Source organism: Dendrobates tinctorius, unplaced genomic scaffold (genome assembly GCF_039654945.1).
Source record: "Dendrobates tinctorius isolate UK_male_01 unplaced genomic scaffold, ASM3965494v1 ptg000014l, whole genome shotgun sequence".
In the NCBI taxonomy this organism is placed as follows: domain Eukaryota; kingdom Metazoa; phylum Chordata; class Amphibia; order Anura; family Dendrobatidae; genus Dendrobates; species Dendrobates tinctorius.
In genome coordinates, this window is record NW_027361682.1 from 18,475,633 (window position 1) to 18,496,432 (window position 20,800).

The window sequence follows — 20,800 nt, forward strand, 5'->3', positions numbered from 1 at the left end:
CCAGATCACTGAGGTCGGCTGCAGCACTTCCGTCATCCATCCCACTCACTCAGGGGATCTCCTTTCACAGACTGACCTCGTCAGACTCCTGTGACTAACTAACTAAATCCTATCCTCTTCCTGCTCTTTTAGTGCAGACTAAACTCCACCCGCCTCCCAGCACGCTTCGTGTTCCAAGCAGGGAGCCACCAAAGGGTGCTTTACTACACTACTATGTTGTATGGGATGCAGGTGGTGGAGTGTGGTCAGGTGTCTCCACCTTACCTGAATGGTGGGGTACCACACCTAAGGAGGAGGTGCAGTACCTTTGTGGTGACTGAACCCTCAGGGGTGCCACATTACCCCCCATTAAACACAGCACGTCTGCGGGCTGCAAGAAAACAAAGGTTGACAAATACAGGAACATACAAAAATTTTTGTAATGCTTAGTAAACAATTCTTATCAATATGAGAGGCACTGTACCTTGAACGTTACAAACAATTTTAACTATGTTTTAATACATTACCTAATTCAAAAGTGCTATTGGCAGTAACTCACTACCACTTCAAGTATTCTTCATCAACACATTTCTTCTTCTTCTCTTCTTTCACATTTTCTACTTCCTATTATTAACCTTAAGTGACAACCGCTGATGCCTGGTTCGTCACTTGCAAGTTTTTCAAATCTTTATTCAAATATCAAAGCATTGGTCTAAATTCTATAAAACATTCACTATTTACTTTCCCTATCAAAAATGCTAGACATTATTAATAAGTGCAATATAGACATTGATCCAGCCAAGATGTCTTGAAATGTCCTTATTCTTAAAAGACTTATGTAAAACCAAGAAAGGGCACCTAAAGAGGTGCAACTATATACAATAAAGTTTGTGATTCACTCCAAGTTCATGATCACTGCAGTTCAATAAGAAAAACGCTGCCAATAAAACTGGGCAACAAAACTGGAAACATCATGATAACCAAAAAAAATTGAAAAATAGAAAAACAGGCACAATGGTGCAAATACCCTCCTGGGTAACAGAGTTAGTTATTTTCTCCTTTAGTGTTGGTGTTCCCCTCCTGGGGTGCTGGAAGCTGATGACTTGGGCTGCTTCCAGGGAAGAACTTGTGAACATCCTTTTCCTGTTGACTGGCCACAAATTGCAGGTACTCCTTTTCTCCTGGAGTGAGGTTGGCATCTACTGGTATACGTAGCACATCAACTGCTGCTGGTGATATCTCTGCTGCCTGTAATTCTGCAGAGGTTGCAATTGGTACCAATGGATGTGGTTCCTCAATTTCAGGCGGCACTGCAGTTAACGGCACCACTATCTGTTGCTGCCGGTATAGCGCCATTTGGGGGCTGTCGCTTGATGCCTGAGCCATCACTGGACCATTTCTGTCCACAGGCACCGTCCCTAACACCAGGATCATGGTCGGGGCAGTGACCGTACCTGGTGCTTCCCGATGAAGCTCCGTTTCCTGCGCGGGTACAGGGGGGCGAACGATGGCAGCCATAACCCCCGAGGCTGCCCGGTAGATGGATGGCAGCTGGGTCTGTACTGGTGCAGGGTTGGCTCCTGCCAAGGCATCCGGGGTGGACGTGCGCGGCCGCGCCAGGTCCGGATAGGGTCTCAGCCCCTGCTCCACCACTTGCTCCGGGTCTCTCATGTACCTCCTCCGGGCAGGCTGCATCCAGTGGCAGCACTGGTTTGAAGGTGGAGGTGGGCGCTGTAGATGGTATCGTAGCAGTCGTATGCCCCGCAGGGGCTGCCTGGGAGCAAATGGTTTTTCCCCCTTGCGTTCTCCTGGCCTCCGCCCGTCCTCCATTATGGCGTTCTCTCCTTCTTCCTGTCTGGACTCTTTTCCCGCCACGGCTCTCGCTCCTCCTTCTGGGGGCGTCATCTTCTTCCTACTCCTCCATACCAAGCCAGTATCCGAACCCCTCGGGGGGGTGACCATGTTGCGGTTGCATAGAAGTTCAGGCAGGGGAGGCCCAGGACAGTTCGCTGTCTTTTCTTAGGACCACCCATGTTGTCACACCCTTCTTCTCTGCGCCGGCGGCCATTTTTAGCGTTCATTTTACAGTCTATCAAATTGGGTCTTTTGCACATTTCCACAAATTTTTAAGTCCAATAAATCGTAGGCACACAGAACCCGGTGGCACCGGTGGCACCGATCACTGAGGTCGGCTGCAGCACTTCCTTCATCCATCCCGCTCAGGGGATCTCCTTTCACAGACTGACCTCGTCAGACTCCTGTGACTAACTAACTAAATCCTATCCTCTTCCTGCTCTTTTAGTGCAAACTAAACTCCACCCGCCTCCCAGCACGCTTCGTGTTCCAAGCAGGGAGCCACCAAAGGGTGCTTTGCTTCACTACTATGTTGTGTGGGATGCAAGTGTTGGAGTGTGGACAGGTGTCTCCACCTTACCTGAATGGTGGGGTGCCACACCTCAGGAGGAGGTGCAGTACCTCTGTGGCGACTGAACCCTCAGGGGCGCCACAGGCGCACGGTGTGTGTTTACGGCAATGGTGCAGTGTGTGTTGACTGCGACGAAAGAGACAAAGAACAAGCAGTGATAGGGAAAGAAAAGAAAATTATTTGACAACACAACAATTAACTTTTACAAAAGAATGAGGGCGAATTGTTATGGACCTGGGGGGTGTGGAGCTGGGATGATTGGCTAGGTGTGGATGATGAAGGGGTTTCAGGGGCAGTGCCTACTAAATGTGTGGGGTCTGGGTGGTCAAGGATGGAAGTAGACACATTAGGAGTGAAAACATGGGATGGGAGAGACACATAAGAAGGGAGAGACAAACAATACAATTCAAACACATTGGGAGGTGAGGGTGGAGGTAGCTGGACAGTTCTGGTGCCACGACTTTTCTATTTGGATTTCTGTCTCGTCTTAGGCGGCTGCCTTCCTCTTTTGTGTCTCTTTGGGAGTGTGGGAGTGGTGGGTTCAGCATGACGTGCAGTCCCAGGACTCTGCAGGACTCCTTGGATGTGGACGGGCATGGAGGATCTGGACCCGGCCTGGTGGTGCTGGTGGACAGCCATGCAGGATCTGGACCCAGCCTGATGGTGGTGGTAGACAGCCGTGCAGGATCTGGACCCGGCGTGGTGGTGGCAGTGGACAGCCATGTAGGATCTGGACCCGGCCTGGTGGTGGCGGTGGATGGCCGTGTAGGAGCAGGACTCGGCATGGTGGTGGCGGTGGACTGGTTTACAGCAGGACCCGGCATAGTGGTGGCAGTATAGTGGTGTGCAGCAGGACTGGGCATGGTGGTGGTCATACAGTGGTATGCAGCAGAACTCGGTAAAGAACTGAAGCGGCCTAGTGGTGGCACAGGCGGAAATGCCACGCGTGGCTGCTGGAAGTACCAAGTCTGCTGCATAGCCTGAACGTAAGCAGCATTGCAGGCCTGCATCACATTAAGCTGGAGTTCAGGCATACGGTGTTCCGACATGCCCCGCTCTATCGTAGTAAAAAAATATGGTGCCGGTCTCTGAAGGTCGGCTTCCAGGTGGTCAAGGCATCGGTTGACATCCTGGAAAAGTGTGTTTATATGGGCAAACCCACTTTCCAGTCTATATCCAAGCACCTTCAGGCCATTCTGGAAGACCGAGCTCAAGTGAACAAACTCCGGCATGAGTGTCGTGTCTAAAGCCTTCTGCCGCTGGCGGGAAGACCCAAAAAAAAACAGTGGCAGAGGCCTGGGACAGGGGAACACATGAAGGACCAGCTGCCTGTTCTCCAGCCTGTGAAGCCTGCCCACTTGTTGCATCGCTGGTGGATGGCTGGGACTGTTCCGTGTCTGTTCAATGAGGGGCCGCTCCAGAGGACGATCCAGGTTCGAGGGTGCTTGTCTAGGTTCTGTGTGGAAAAGAAATCAAAAACATTACTACAAAAAAATTAAAATTGTAAAAGCGCCAACATATCCTGTGGAATAGAAAAAATCAGATTAGGGAATACAACACAATGGGATACAACACAAAAATACGTTCGCAGAGCAAGGACAGGCCTCAGGAAAGTCAGCATCCTGTGATACTTGTATTTGGTGATCTTTGCAGCAGCAACACTGTGAACTTGGATCTCCTGTCTCAGGTCCTTATTGAAGCGATCCTTCATCGAACGCCAATGGGTTCTGACTTTGTTCACTGTGAAAGGGGAAAAAAAAGAAATTGTTAAACAGTGCACTTTAGGCCAGGATCACACACCAGTGTGTGATGCGAGAAACTCAGTCTCCTGTCAACTGTGTGAGGTCTGCTCTGCACTGGAGTGCATGGCTATATCTGCAAGAGAGACAGAAATGATTGCAGGCTGCAGGAAGAACAGACAGGCAGACATATAGCTGTATACTCACTTTTTGTAAATTTCTGAGTCTTCACAGAAATCAATTGCTTGCAATGTTTTCCAGAGGCTTGAGAGTACTGGACTTCCAGTGCCCACACCCTCTTTTTATACAACTTTGTGTGGGGGGGTGGCTTAAACCAGTTCCTAGACATTTTTAATCAGAAAAACACATGCGTACACAAACGCAAGCGCACGCCTGTCCTTGCGTACCTATGCGTTCCCATAGACTGTAATGCGTTGTTTTGACGTACTCCTTCCGCAAGCGTCTGCATGCGTATGGCCGCAGAAATTTGACGCCTCAAAAAATGCAACATGTTGCATTAGTTGCGCCTTGCCACACACTGCAAAACGATGCATGTGCAAGCAACCGCAGTCGAACGCATGCAAACGCATGTCCCTGCGTACACCATGTTAAAGATATGTACACTGGACGCATGCGGATGAAACGCTGCATTCACAGACACAAATATGAAAGCAACCTAACATAAGCACATCTTACTGGACCAAAATATTGAATTAGTGAGGGAGCACAGCCATTTGGTGCCAAAAGAGATCAACTATGATGTCTGTTTCCTTTTCTTGATTTTCTGCAGACTCTTTGGAATGAAGAGAAATGGAGGGAACAGATAAATGAACTGGTCTGCCTAATATATGGTTAGACTGTCTATGGCTATAGGATTGTCCAATTTTTGGAAAGAGCAAAAACTTGGAAGCTCACAGCTGAATTTGGTTCCAATAATATCTATGGAAGGAGTTAGAAGTGGTCTCTTGTGGTGTGATAACATTTCAACCCAAACTGTCCTCTCTCATATTCGGAGTCCAAGACATTATTTGAGCACATTATTTTGATAGAGATTTGCTTCCTAGCCCAACTTACTTGTTTATGTAGACGGATCAAGCACATTGTTTGGATAGAGATTTTCTCCCTAGCCCAACTTACTTGTTTATGTAGAAGGACACAGATAGATTGTCCATTTGTACTAGAACCTCCTGTTTGTAAAGAAGACTCGGTGAGATCCCCGCTAGCTCCGTGAGAAAAACTCTCAACGATGTTAAAGGCAGTTCAGCCCGGCTGGGAATGCAGCCTCAGGTAATCTCAATGATGTCACCGCCATTCACTGAGTCTGCACTCTCAGCCGCTCAGTCACCAGTGGTTCTCAGCCTGGACGGTCATATCTTGACACTGTCCAGGTTGAAAACTGTTTTTCCCTCAGACATGGATTACGGCGTGGAACATAATGATGGATAGGTAAGGGATATTGTTGTTTTTTTATTTTTGGTTTATTACAGGAGAACGAGAGCTTCGGTGGAATTAGGCGTTAGGTGAGTATAACTGTATTTGTTATGTTTAAATAAAAAAGTAAAAGTGTGTTTTGTTTTATTTCTAATAAAAGACTTTATTCTGACTGCGACTTTATTTACCATACAACTATAGGATTAATAATGGATAGGTGTCTTATAGACTCTTTTCCATTATTAAGGCGTGGGCTTGATGTCAGCTGACAATACAAAGGTGACATTAACCCCACAAATATGAACCCCACTTGCCACCACTACAGGGCAAGTAGAAAGAGCCGGTCAAAGAGCCAGAATTGGCGCATCTAATGTGCCTTTTCTGGGCAGCTGCAGGCTACTATTTTTAGGCATGGGGAGGCAATATCCATTGCCCCTTACCAGCCTGAGAATACCAGCCCCCAGCTGTCTGCTTTAGCAAGGGTGGCTGTCAAAAATGGGCGAGACCCCATGCCGTTTTTTTTTTTAATTATTTAAATAATTAAAAAATACGACGTGGGGACCCCTCTATTCTTGATAATCAGCTTTGTTGAAGCTGACAGCTGAGAGTTGCAGCCCCCAGCTATGAGTTTTGCCTGGCTGGTTATCAAAAATACAGGGGAACCCACACTGGATTTTTTTAAATTATTTATTTACAGCGAAGGAACGGCTGATGAATACTCCCATCAGCCGCTCCTGCTCTTGCTGTTATTAGCTGCAGCAGGTGTTGGATGATGGGAGCTGTAGTCCCATCCGCTGACATCAGTGACTGGTGGTAAATACCTCCAGTAACAGCTGAGCGCTCACGCTGTCTTTTGAAAGCGTGGCAACTGCTGCTCTCTGACCGGTGGGGATGATTTTGCTGCCGATCAGAAGCGGTGTTTGCAGTACTGTCATGCACATGACAGTGTGGCAACACTGAATGTTCGGGCCCCCCAGTCAAGTGAATGGGGTCCGAGTACTGTTCTGGCACCCGAACCCAAATTTTTTGTAACTGTTCATCCGAACCCATGGACCAAAACATCAAGGTGTTCACCCATCTCTGTACATTACTTATCTTTATATTGATCCTGAGTTACATCCTGTATTATACCCCAGAGCTGCACTCACTATTCTGCTGTTGCAGTCACTGTGTACATACAATGACTGTGAATGGTCGAGATCTGTCATGATCCCTGCTGGATCAGGACTGATAAAAAGCTCAGGTAACCTTTTTTTTCTTAAGCTGTGATTAAGTTTGTTTTTTGCCCCCGGTGGCCATTAGGATTATTGCACTGTGGTGTCATTTCTTCTAAGTTTGCCCCGGTGGTGAGCGTCATTGCACTCTGGTTTCTTTAGTTAAGTGCACTTAATTATAATGCAGGTGTGATTGCTCTGGCTCTGCTATAAAAGAGTCACAGGTGTTGCAATCAGTGTTGGTGATAGTGTTCATTTCAACCATCCTTGGTGAAGGAAGGAGCTGGAGAGCGTTCCTTGCAGCACTGTCTTAGCCCTGGTGTGGAAGGTGTCATAGTGGATTTCCTTTTAGCTCTGACAGAGCTTGGTGGCAGCGATTCAGGAGGAGAACTGCATTCTGGTGGTGGACTCTGTTGCCAGGAGCAAGTGCAACAGAGTAAAGCTAAGTGGTGTTTCCCTGTTTGTGTTTTTCCTTAGTGTGTATTAGTACAGCGGTCGGGCCAGTGCCTGCGCCACCCAGCTCCCTAGCAAGGGATAGGTGTAGGGTGTGCTAGGGGCGACAGATTCCTGATCGGCGCCCGGTGCGGAACCGGCATAGGGAATGTTAGGAGTGTTAGGGACACTGACTCAGGGGAGTGCAGGAGGTCTCCACGTCCCCTTTCCCTATCGCAGAGCCCACCGTTGTAACTGTTTCCCCTTTCCCGTGTCTTGTTGTTTTAGTTACCGTCCTGCGGGCCGTGTCACACAGGACAGTATCACGTGCCACGTCTTGTTATTTTAGTTACCGGCCTGCGGGTCGCATCACACAGGATGGGTCATCGTGACAAGATCATTGCATACACTCTCTTTCTGTCTATTCGTCTCAGTGTTAAGTTTACCATAAGGGTACTGTTACACTAAGCGACACACCAGCAATCCCAACAGTGATGGTAAGGATCGCTGGTGCGTCACTACATGATTGCCAATAAGCTGTCAAACAGGCAGATCTACTCAACAACGCAGCAACGATCCAGCGATCCATATAACGACCTCGGCGGCCGTTGGGATCTTGTCACACAGCACCTATTCTGACGACTCACGCATGCGTCCATGAGTTCTGCATAGCCAACGAGGTCGCTCGTCGGCGTCAAACACAGCGATGCATGCTGGCCAACGGGATGCCAATGATTAAAAAATTGCCTGGGACATTCGAGCACAATTAGCGATATCCAGCGGGGGGGGCCAGTCACCGCTATGAGTCACACGTAGCGAAATCGCTAGCGAGATCGCTATTGCGTCACAAAATTGGTGACTATCCAGCGATCTCGCTAACGATTTCGTTATGTGAGACATGGCTCTTAGACAATTGTTTACTCAGGTGTGTTCCTTTTTCTCTATGTACCCTCTTACCTATTTACCCTGATCCCAGTGAGCCCCCTCTAAACTCAGTAGGTAAGTAATGTTAGTTGGGTGCCAATACCATCACTATTATTCACCCATTGTTCAAGTCTACTCCCAGTCTTTACATTTTGTTCTGTGCAGCATCACTGAAATCTTTTGTGGGCTTTTTTTTTTTGTTCCCTTTAGGTCCTTGTCTACAAATAAAAAACAAACAAGCATCTGAAATGGTTTGGGATCAAACAAGATCACTTATGCTAATGATCATCGTCCATGTAGCAACCTGTCAAAGTAAGTATGCTTCTCGAACAGCTATAGAAGGTGCCGAGGTTGGGCTTACGTGTGGTGGCGCCAGGTGTCTAAAGATAACTAACTTTGTATCTGGTGCATAATCAGACAATGGATCAATACACGGGCATATTATAATTATGGTGCAAAATTTTGATAATAATAGACCCTATGCAGGGTGAAATATCTAAAAATGAGGTAGATCTGGTGTAGCTCTTTGCGAGCTCCAGAAATGCTAATGTTACTATCTGGAGTGTCTTTTTCATTTCTATACAATGTTTGGTGACTAGAGTTGAGCGATACCGTCCGATACTTCAAAGTATCGTATCGGATGGTATCGGCCGATCTTTAAAAAAAGTATCGGTATCGCCGATTCCGATACCGGAAGTCCCATTCAAGTCTATGGGACTTCCGGTATCGGAATAAGAAAAACCCTTTCCTGCCCTTGTACAGCCTCTCTGGGGTCTGTACGAGCCTTTCGGGGGGCTGTGCCGGCCTGCCAGGGGGTCTGTGCAGGCTCCGGTGGTCTGTGCCGGCCTGCCGGTGGTCTGTGCAGGCTCCGGGGGGCTGTGCCGGCCTGCCGGGGGGCTGTGCCGGCCTGCCGGGGGGCTGTGCAGGCTCCGGGGGGCTGTGCCGGCCTGCCGGGGGGCTGTGCCGGCCTGCCGGGGGGCTGTGCCGGCCTGCCGGTGGTCTGTGCAGGCTCCGGGGGTCTGTGCAGGCATCGTCCGATGGGACTACAAGTCCCATCGGGCGATGCCTGCTACCATGACAGTGATTGACACATTAGCCAATGATGGGATAGTAGTAGTCCCATCATCCGGCTAATGTGTTAAATGTAAAAAAAAAAAAAAAAAAAAAAAAAAAAATTACATGCTACATACATACAACATGCATACTACATACATGCTACATTCATACTACATACTACATACATGCTACATTCATACTACATAAATACTACATGCAACATACATACTACATATATACTACATGCATGCTACATACATACTGCATGCTACATACATACCACATATATACTACATACATACTACATGCATGCTACATGCATGCTACATGCTACATACATAACACATATACAGTGGGGAAAAAAAGTATTTAGTCAGTCAGCAATAGTGCAAGTTCCACCACTTAAAAAGATGAGAGGCGTCTGTAATTTACATCATAGGTAGACCTCAACTATGGGAGACAAACTGAGAAAAAAAAATCCAGAAAATCACATTGTCTGTTTTTTTTTCATTTTATTTGCATATTATGGTGGAAAATAAGTATTTGGTCAGAAACAAGCAATCAAGATTTCTGGCTCTCACAGACCTGTAACTTCTTCTTTAAGAGTCTCCTCTTTCCTCCACTCATTACCTGTAGTAATGGCACCTGTTTAAACTTGTTATCAGTATAAAAAGACACCTGTGCACACCCTCAAACAGTCTGACTCCAAACTCCACTATGGTGAAGACCAAAGAGCTGTCAAAGGACACCAGAAACAAAATTGTAGCCCTGCACCAGGCTGGGAAACTGAATCTGCAATAGCCAACCAGCTTGGAGTGAAGAAATCACCTGTGGGAGCAATAATTAGAAAATGGAAGACATACAAGACCACTGATAATCTCCCTCGATCTGGTGCTCCACGCAAAATCCCACCCCGTGGGGTCAGAATGATCACAAGAACGGTGAGCAAAAATCCCAGAACCACGCAGGGGGACCTAGTGAATGAACTGCAGAGAGCTGGGACCAATGTAACAAGGCCTACCATAAGTAACACACTACGCCACCATGGACTCAGATTCTGCAGTGCCAGACGTGTCCCACTGCTTAAGCCTGTACATGTCCGGGCCCGTCTGAAGTTTGCTAGAGAGCATTTGGATGATCCAGAGGAGTTTTGGGAGAATGTCCTATGGTCTGATGAAACCAAACTGGAACTGTTTGGTAGAAACACAACTTGTCGTGTTTGGAGGAAAAAGAATACTGAGTTGCATCCATCAAACACCATACCTACTGTAAAGCATGGTGGTGGAAACATCATGCTTTGGGGCTGTTTCTCTGCAAAGGGGCCAGGACGACTGATCCGGGTACATGAAAGAATGAATGGGGCCTTGTATCGTGAGATTTTGAGTGCAAACCTCCTTCCATCAGCAAGGGCATTGAAGATGAAACGTGGCTGGGTCTTTCAACATGACAATGATCCAAAGCACACCGCCAGGGCAACGAAGGAGTGGCTTCGTAAGAAGAATTTCAAGGTCCTGGAGTGGCCTAGCCAGTCTCCAGATCTCAACCCTATAGAAAACCTTTGGAGGGAGTTGAAAGTCCGTGTTACCAAGCGAAAAGCCAAAAACATCACTGCTCTAGAGGAGATCTGCATGGAGGAATGGGCCAACATACCAACAACAGTGTGTGGCAACCTTGTGAAGACTTACAGAAAACGTTTGACCTCTGTCATTGCCAACAAAGGATATATCACAAAGTATTGAGATGAAATTTTGTTTCTGACCAAATACTTATTTTCCACCATAATATGCAAATAAAATGAAAAAAAACCAGACAATGTGATTTTCTGGATTTTTTTTTCTCAGTTTGTCTCCCATAGTTGAGGTCTACCTATGATGTAAATTACAGACGCCTCTCATCTTTTTAAGTGGTGGAACTTGCACTATTGCTGACTGACTAAATACTTTTTTTCCCCACTGTATACTACATGCATGCTACATACATACTACATGCTACATACTACATATATACTACATGCATGCTACATACTACATGCTACATACATACTACATATATACTACATGCATGCTACATACATACTGCATGCTACATGCATGCTACATACATACTACATACATACTACATGCTACATACATACTACATATATACTACATACATACTACATACATACTACATGCATGCTACATGCATGCTAGATACATACCACATACATAACACATATATACTACATGCATGCTACATACATACTACATGCTACATACATACCATATACATACTACATGCATGCTACATACATACTACATGCATGCTACATACATACTACATGCTACATACATACTACATATATACTACATGCATGCTACATACATACTACATGCTACATACATACTACATATATACTACATGCATGCTACATACTACATGCTACATACATACTACATATATACTACATGCATGCTACATACATACTACATGCTACATACATACCACATACATACTACATATATACTACATGCATGCTACATACATACTGCATGCTACATGCATGCTACATACATACTACATACATACTACATGCTACATACATACCACATATATACTACATACATACTACATACAATACATTCATACAATACATACATAGACATACAGTACATATAACATAGAGTAACATACTTACCAATACTTGTCACATTGTTCCCCGAAGCCATTGTCTTTTCCGGAATAAATATTAACATAACAAACCACAAAAATACTCACCCACGATCCGAAGCAGTCCACGAGTGTGTCCCACGACGATCTTGGGTAGAGAACTGCAGCATCAGCTGTTGCTGCCGTTCTCTACGGGCTGCAGGAATCCAATGACGGAAGGTAGGTATCCTTCCGCACTGTATTCCTCCGCCACTTAAAAAAAAAAAAAGTCCCTAGTCTCACTTTATGCCATTGCTGTGTGGGAAATTCCCACACAGCAATGGCATAAAGTGAGACTAGGGACTTTTTTTTTTTTTAAGTGGCGGAGGAATACAGTGCGGAAGGATACCTACCTTCCCTCATTGGATTCCTGCAGCCCGTAGAGAACGGCAGCATCATCTGATGCTGCAGTTCTCTACCCAAGATCGTCGTGGGACACACTCGTGGACTGCTTCGGATCGTGGGTGAGTATTTTTGTGGTTTGTTATGTTAATATTTATTCCGGAAAAGACAATGGCTTCGGGGAACAATGTGACAAGTATTGGTAAGTATGTTACTCTATGTTATATGTACTGTATGTCTATGTATGTATTGTATGAATGTATTGTATGTATGTAGTATATATGTGGTATGTATGTAGCATGTAGTATGTATGTAGTATGTATGTAGCATGCATGTAGCATGTAGTATGTATGTAGCATGCATGTAGTATATATGTAGTATGTATGTAGCATGCATGTAGTATATATGTAGCATGTATGTAGTATGTATGTGGTATGTATGTAGCATGTAGTATGTATGTAGCATGCATGTAGTATATATGTAGTATGTATGTAGCATGTAGTATGTATGTAGTATGTATGTAGTATGTATGTGGTATGTATGTAGCATGTAGTATGTATGTAGCATGCATGTAGTATATATGTAGTATGTATGTAGCATGTAGTATGTATGTAGTATGTATGTAGTATGTATGTAGTATGTATGTAGCATGCAGTATGTATGTAGCATGTATGTAGTATGTATGTAGTATATATGTAGTATGTATGTAGCATGTAGTATGTATGTAGCATGCATGTAGTATATATGTAGTATGTATGTAGCATGCATGTAGTATGTATGTAGTATGTATGTAGTATGTATGTAGCATGCAGTATGTATGTAGCATGTATGTAGTATTTATGTAGTATATATGTAGTATGTATGTAGCATGCATGTAGTATGTATGTAGCATGTAGTATGTTTGTAGCATGCATGTAGTATGTATGTAGCATGTATGTAGTATGTATGTAGCATGTATGTAGTATGTATGTAGCATGTAGTATGTATGTAGCATGCATGTAGTATGTATGTAGTATGTATGTAGCATGCATGTAGTATGTATGTAGTATGTATGTAGTATGTATGTAGCATGCAGTATGTATGTAGCATGTATGTAGTATGTATGTAGTATATATGTAGTATGTATGTAGCATGCATGTAGTATGTATGTAGCATGTAGTATGTATGTAGCATGCATGTAGTATGTATGTAGCATGTATGTAGTATGTATGTAGCATGTATGTAGTATGTATGTAGCATGTAGTATGTATGTAGCATGCATGTAGTATGTATGTAGTATTTTTTTTTTTTTTTTTTTTTAACATTTAACACATTAGTCGGATGATGGGACTACTACTGTCCCATCATTGGCTAATGTGTCAATCACTGTCATGGTAGCAGGCATCGCCCGATGGGACTTGTAGTCCCATCGGACGATGCTTGCACAGACCCCCGGACATCAGCACAGCCCCCCGGCAGGCCGGCACAGCCCCCCGGCAGGCCGGTACAGACCCCCACAGGGTGCACAGACCACCGGCAGGCCGGCACAGCCCCCCGGCAGGCCGGTACAGACCCCGGGCAGTCCACACAGCCCCCCGGCAGGCCGGCACAGCCCCCCAGCAGGCCGGCAGAGACCCCCGGAAGGCCCGAAATGACGGCGCATCATGATGCGCACACACCGCGCATCATGATGACGTCAGGCCGTCAATCAACTGAACTTCCGATTCCGATGCCGAATTCCGATATTGAAAAAATATCGGAAGTCGGTATCGGAATTCCGATACAGCAAGTATCGGCCGATACCCGATACTTGCGGTATCGGAATGCTCAACACTATTGGTGACACATTCAAACAGCACTGCTCTTGGGACATGTAGGGTTTGTGATGAACAGTGGCACTGTTTAGGTGGTTTTAAAAAAAAATGCCCATGCCCAATTAAATGTCCTATTTTCTTACTTTATGGGTTGAAATTTTGCTCATCAGAATGAAGAAAACTCCAGAACTCCTTCTATACGGGGTTATTCTGTAATTCAGTGGTTGACTTTTCAGAAGGCCTTGATTCACAGCCAACCAGAACCCAACAATGTCTTGGTGAGGAGCAAAAACTCCAAAAACCGAACTGTCTACATGTGAATATTTCATAGCTTTTTCAAATCTTGGACATTGACTTACTGGGTACCGTATCCACCTATAGGGTGCTTGAGAGAGACAGTTTTCATCCTTCTGGTAGAGAAATTAGTACTTTGTACCCTAAAGATCTGGACATGAGACCCTTACTAAATCAACTATCGATGTGAAGAGCATGCACATGAGATCCTCGCTCATGTCAAGATATGTTGTAAATGTTTGTGCTGCTGTAAACCCTAAAGTACAGTACTGTCTGACTTCTGCTATGTAGCAGAAACTTAAAGGGAACCTAACATGATCAAAACACCACTGAAAATATAATTATATCGTTTTTTTATAAAGTTTTAGTAGAAATAGTAATACATTAAACTTCTGATTATTCTTTGCTTAGGAGTCCAATGGACTGTTAGTCACTAAGTAGAACCGCCCACTGGACTCCTAAACTGTGAATAAGCAGATATTTAATGAATAAATTACCATTTGTACAAAATTTTCGAAAAAAAACATATATCAGTCTACACAGCTCTATAACATGCTGACAAAAAATTGGACTGTGTCTTCAACAAGATGGGTACCCTTTAACAATTAGGACACTGACATTTCTCCTCCTTCTCCTTTTTACTAGCATTTAAAGCCAATTGCAGTAATGAGATTTGTTCATGTGGGGAATCCGTGACCATCACTTGTGACCTGAACGCCCCGCTTGTGAACATCAGAGTAAAAAATGAAGATAATGTAAAAAATGAAGATGATAATACAGCTCTTCCAATTGATTTCCTTACAAAGAAGCTAAAACATGAAAAGATTTCCATTGAATGGACAGATTTCAAAGTGACGGTGACCATCTCCGAAGTTACGTTTTCTGATGCACACAAATATCTTATGACTCTGATGACAAATTCAGGAAATGAACAGATATATATTATTAATTTCAATGTTTGTGGTAAGAATTTTTTTTTACTATAGTAATAAGAAGAATTTGTTTGTTCGGCTCTCTGCATAGGCCATATGAATTTTAGCCGTGAATATTAGAAAGTGCTGCCACACATAGAATTGGAAAATGCTTTCCCCATAGAAAAACTGATAATTCCCATGAACATTTGGTGTTTTTACATAAGTGCCAGCCATGTCTAATGAGTTCTCCCACACTATGTGACTGTGACTATGTCCGGGGTGAGACTTGTGTGTGCAGTGCGAGCAGGTGTAAAACGCAGCGGAATCCGCACAAAGAATTGACATGCTGCGGAAATGAACCTGCAGCGTTTATGCTGCGGATTTTTCCGCAGCATGTACACAACGTTTTTTATTTTACATAGATTACAATGGTACTGTACACCGCAGCGGAATCTGCAGCAGATCCGCAGGACCAAAACCGCTGCAGATCCGCAGTAGAATCCGCAACGTGTGCACATACCCTAACAGCTTCACACCTTTACAAACGTGGAACAGTTAAAAGACATTAAAAAAGAATGAACATGTGCACAGCAGATTGTTTTTACATTGCGGTGCATATGTGCTGTCTTTTTCAAGGGCTTGTCCTACAAACCAAGATCATTTTAATCATAGTATCATAGACCTCCAGGGTCATCGTGTCCAACCCCCTGCTCAATGCAGGATTCACTAAACCATCTTAGACAGATATCTGTCCAGCCTCTGTTTGAAGACTTCCATTGAAGGAGAACTCACCACCTCTCGTGGCAGCCTGTTCCACTCATTGATCACCTTCACTGTCAAAATTTGTTTTCTAATATCAAATCTGTGTCTTCTCCCTTTCAGTTTCAGTCCATTGCTTCTCGTGTTTCCATGTGCAAATGAGAATAAGGATGATCCTTCTACAATGTGAGATTTGTAGACAGTTATTAAGTCTCCTCTTAGCCTTCTTTGTTTGCAAGCTAAACATTCCCAGATCCTTTAACCGTTCCTTGTAGGACCCAGTCAGAAGTCCGCTCACCAAACTATAGATCTTGGAATAATAAGTTCCACACTTGGATATGTTTAAAAATGTTGCTGTGCTGAGATAATGTTATAAATGTGTCCCTGCTGTGTACTGTGTAATTTCTGTGTCGTATCATACCACAGCTCCTCGGTAGGGGGGACATAAAAGAGGATACAGAAAGGACAGCACGGGATCACAGCTGATTCTGTTTTGGGAAGTGAAACATTTCCCTGCCTGTTTTTAAAGATTCTATTCCATCAAAGAAAAATAATTTGCGATCCCCTGCTGTAGTATCTGTATACTCTCTTTGCTTCCTCCCCTGCCCAGGAGCTGTAGTATGAACAGACCACATTCCTGCAAAGAAAGCTTTTTCCTGCAGATCTGCATTTTTTTCCACAGACCAAATCTGTCTGTGGAAAAAATTGCCGCATGCTGCAATTTGTTCCACAAATCAGATGACACATGCCAACTCAAGTCCAAGGGTGTCGGTAAAACGATTTACGCAGACACAGACGATGAAGAAAATGGAAAAATGAAGTTCTCAGTCTCCTACGCATCTGTGCTGAAATTATCTCGTTTAAGAGGATCACATCACCGTAAACTGATCCTCTGATCAATCTCGGATCAGAGTTTGAGCAGACTGTCACTACCATAATCGAGCCAATTTTCTTGGAAGAGAGAATCATCGCTCGTGTGACCCTGGAATTACAGTCCTCTCTTTCTCGGAGTTCAAAGGTTCCCTCATGGTAGAAATACCCAAGTCTCTCTCTTTGTGCAGTATCGCTTGGACCTCCTAGAAACTCACACACACATTCCTTGGTGCAAGCACATTTCTTATGGACTTTTCCCCTGTTGTCTCCCACCATCCTTGCGAGACAGATCTCTCCGCCGCAATGCTCACCATTTCTTTCTGCTTGCTTGCATGGATACCTATCAAGCTCATTTGCAAAAATAGCAAAGTTTGGGGGCTCTACCGAGCATTGAGGTCCACCAATCCTTTTCACGCAAAGGCCACAAGAATGTATAAGAAGCGGTGGCAAATATAAAACACAGTATCTGGGAGATTTTAGCATACACTTGGGAGATTTGCCAACTCTTACAAGAGTTCAGGCCTTCCTTTTTTCGAGGAATCTCAGGATTTTTCAGGAAAGCTGGTATGTTTCTGAAAAAGCATGGAAAGCATAAGGCTTGTACCCCTGGCACTACCCCAGTGCAAGTTATCTAACATGTCTATATATTTCATTTTTCTCTCCCCAGGTATGTGTGATCCAAAGATTTCTAAAATCCTTGAAACAAAAGAGCATGTATGTGAAGCAGAGAGTAAAAGTAATTTATCAATAATTTGGTGGAATAATCATAGATATTTGAACACGGAGAGGAATGAAAGCAAAAAATTAGCTCAAGGTTATAAGTTAAGGAGTACACTGAAATTGTCGGAGGAGATTGAGATGGAAGACAATCAAATATGCTGTGCTGCCTCAGATGGTATACATAAAGAGAAAGAAGTATGCGTCGTAACACCAGGTGAGTACCGCTATATTTTGCTTGTTCTGTGACGTGAATCTTGTGAGGAGACATAAAAAACTAGACCCAAACATTTGTTTAGTGATCCCTATGTGATATCTTTTGCTTATACCATACACTATGGTGTCCAAGCAGTGTCATTCATTGACCAAATAATATACAGTAGTTGTTAAAATATTAATGCTGAGATCACTACTATACACTGTAAGGCTAAGTTCACACTGGATGTTTTTGCTGCGTTTTTTTCTGCAGCAAAACCTTATTTCTTGGTAGGAAAAAAGCTGCAGCAAAAACACATGTCTTGGTGCTTTTTTGTTGCAGTTTTGGTGCATTTTTTATGCATTTTTTTGGGCTATCTTGTGTCTCTTTGTGCATGCTAATAAAATTTTGTATCCCCAGAGAAAAAAAAACTACTTTCTGTAGAACCATACCTGTAGATCACGATCGGACTGTAAAAATATTGCATAGCACTCGGACAATGCTTGTGCTGTCCGATTTTTACACACGCATGTCCTTTGTAAAGCCGGCAATTCAGCAGCCGCGTACACTAATATCACAACGTGACCTGACAGGAAAGAATAGATAGATTACATACAGTATATACACATGGAATAGATAGATATAAAGATGACAGCGACATAGATAGATACAGTGAAAAACGCTGAAAAATGCTGAAAGACATGACCCGCTCTATGTCCAAGAAAACATGCAAAGCACAAAATGCTGATGACAAAAAAACAAACCAATGTGTGTGCATGAGATTTCTGAAATCTCATTGGCTTTGCTGGGACCGCAAATAGCAGCTGGAAATTAGCATAAAAAACGCAAAAAAAACGCCCTGTGTGAACTTAGCCTTAAAGTGATACATTGTACAATTAGTGATTTCACGCACTGTCTATGCAAATAATACCATACAGTGTTCGAATATCTACATACAGTGCAAAATAACCATACCAAACAGTACCTACTGTATATACTCGAGTATAAGCCGACCCAAGTATAAACCGACCCCCCTAATTTTGCCACAAAAAACTGGGAAAACATATTGACTCGAGTATAAGCCTAGGGTGGGAAATGCTCCATAGATTATTCCCCCACATGGTGTCCCCAGAAGCAGCTCCATAGATTATTCGCATTATATGCGCATATTCATGAGTTTTAATGAGCGGTACCACGTGACCGCTGAAGGCAGGAAGAGAGAGCGCGAAGAAGTTGGGGGCTCAAGAGACAGCGTCAGGACGGGTAAGTATGACCTGACACCCCCGCCCCCCCCTCCGACCCCCCGGTGTATATTACTCGAATATAAGCTGAGAGGGGGACTTTCAGCCCCAAAAAATGGGCTGAAAATCTCGGCTTATATTCGCGTATATATGGTAATTTAAAACAAATTACAATATTGTATCGAAATTACAGTGCCAAATATTTAACAAATAATTCTTCCATACAGCTGTCTAAATAAAAAAAATTCTAAATATTATTGACACTTGCATACACTGTTCAGTGCTTGACACTTATAAGTAACATTGTCCCTAGAGATGAGAGGGATTATTCTTTGGAAGTTCAAGTCTGAGTTGAATTTCCTGAAAATCAAAGTTTCACGCAAATTTGAACATTTTGAAATTCGTTTTGCTCTTCACAAAAACAAGTTAGCCAGGGTCCTCTCTCTCTTGTAGAATGTAAGCTATAATGGTCAGCGGGATCCTCTCTCTCTCTCTTTCTCTTAGAGTGTAAGTTCTTAGCAGTGATGTCCTCTCTATCTCCTGTAGAGTGTAAGCTCTTAGCAGTGATGTCCTCTCTATCTCCTGTAGAGTGTAAGCTCTTAGCAGTGATGTCCTCTCTATGTCCTGTAAAGTGTAAGCTCTTAAGGTCAGCGGGATCCCCTCGTCGTGTGTAATCTTTTATGGACGGCAGATCTGCAGGGTTGTCTCTCTCCTCTCTACATGTGTTTTTCCAAAAAATTCCAAGCTTTCCAGTATAGAGATTCACACAATTTTACTCAACGCAAATCTAATTTTTGAGGTAGAATTCAGAGAAATATAAAAATTCTAATTTCAAAATATCCATTCATCTCTAATTGCCACACTACCATACAATACTCAAGTAGTAGCAACAGTGAACAAATAACCTTAGCAAATAGTCTCTTTGAGTACCGTTACACTTCGTGATGCACCAGCGATCCCGACAACGATACGACCTGGTAAGGATCGCTGGTACGTCACTAAATGGTCGCTAGTAAGCTGTCAAACTGGCAGATCTACTCAACGACGCAGCCAGCAACGATCCGGCGATCCGTATAACGACCTCGGCGGTCATTGGGACCTTGTCACACAGCAGCTATTCTGACGATTCCCGCCTGCATCCATGAGTTCTGCGTCATCAACGTGGTCGCTCGTCGGCGTCAAACACAAAAATGCATGCTGGCCATCGGGACACCAGCGATCAAAAAATGGCACAGGACATTCGAGCATGATCAGCGAGATCGCAGCAGGGGCCCGGTCGCTGCTATGTGTCACATGTAGCGAGATCGCTGGGGAGGTCGCTGTTGCATCACAAAATCTGTGACGTTTCAGCGATCTCGCTATGTGAGACGGGGCCTTTACTATTAAGACCACTGGACTATAGTGAATATAAAAATGTATTAAACAAACTGAACCTTTCTTTTCAGCAAAACTATCCACAATAAACAACGAGAATTCTACTGTCGCAATAGTTGCCATATTTCTAGTTGTTGCTTTGGTCGCTGCTGCACTTGGTTACTTGATAAAAAGGCGAAATAGGATCGTTATCAGAGGTAAAGATATTGTTCATTTCACAATTTTTTTAAATGATTCAAACTTTTATTCTAACAAGCTTTCAATGTTCAGTTCGGATCACGATCGCAGAATTTGCAATATTCAACAATTAATTTGGCGAATATTCTCTGAACATAACTAAACGCAATTCATGTCAATGGGAGGCAAAAACAAACACATGCAAAACACCTTATAACGGCCCCAAATGCTG

At 43.9% G+C, this 20,800-nt stretch overlaps 1 protein-coding gene across 4 annotated transcripts in view; it reads left to right on the forward strand.

Moving 5' to 3' along the window:
• Positions 1-20,800, forward strand: part of LOC141072482 (uncharacterized) — a 90,292-nt gene that overhangs the window by 57,402 nt on the left and 12,090 nt on the right. For 3 of the 4 annotated variants that reach the window (XM_073559774.1, XM_073559759.1, XM_073559766.1), the window contains exons 2-5: positions 8,355-8,456; positions 14,963-15,280; positions 17,531-17,797; positions 20,463-20,588. In XM_073559774.1, the coding sequence (XP_073415875.1) occupies positions 8,393-8,456; positions 14,963-15,280; positions 17,531-17,797; positions 20,463-20,588 (775 nt within the window). In that variant the 5' untranslated portion in view covers positions 8,355-8,392. The remainder of the gene's footprint in view (positions 1-8,354; positions 8,457-14,962; positions 15,281-17,530; positions 17,798-20,462; positions 20,589-20,800) is intronic. The other variant, XM_073559780.1, reaches the window with a different exon arrangement.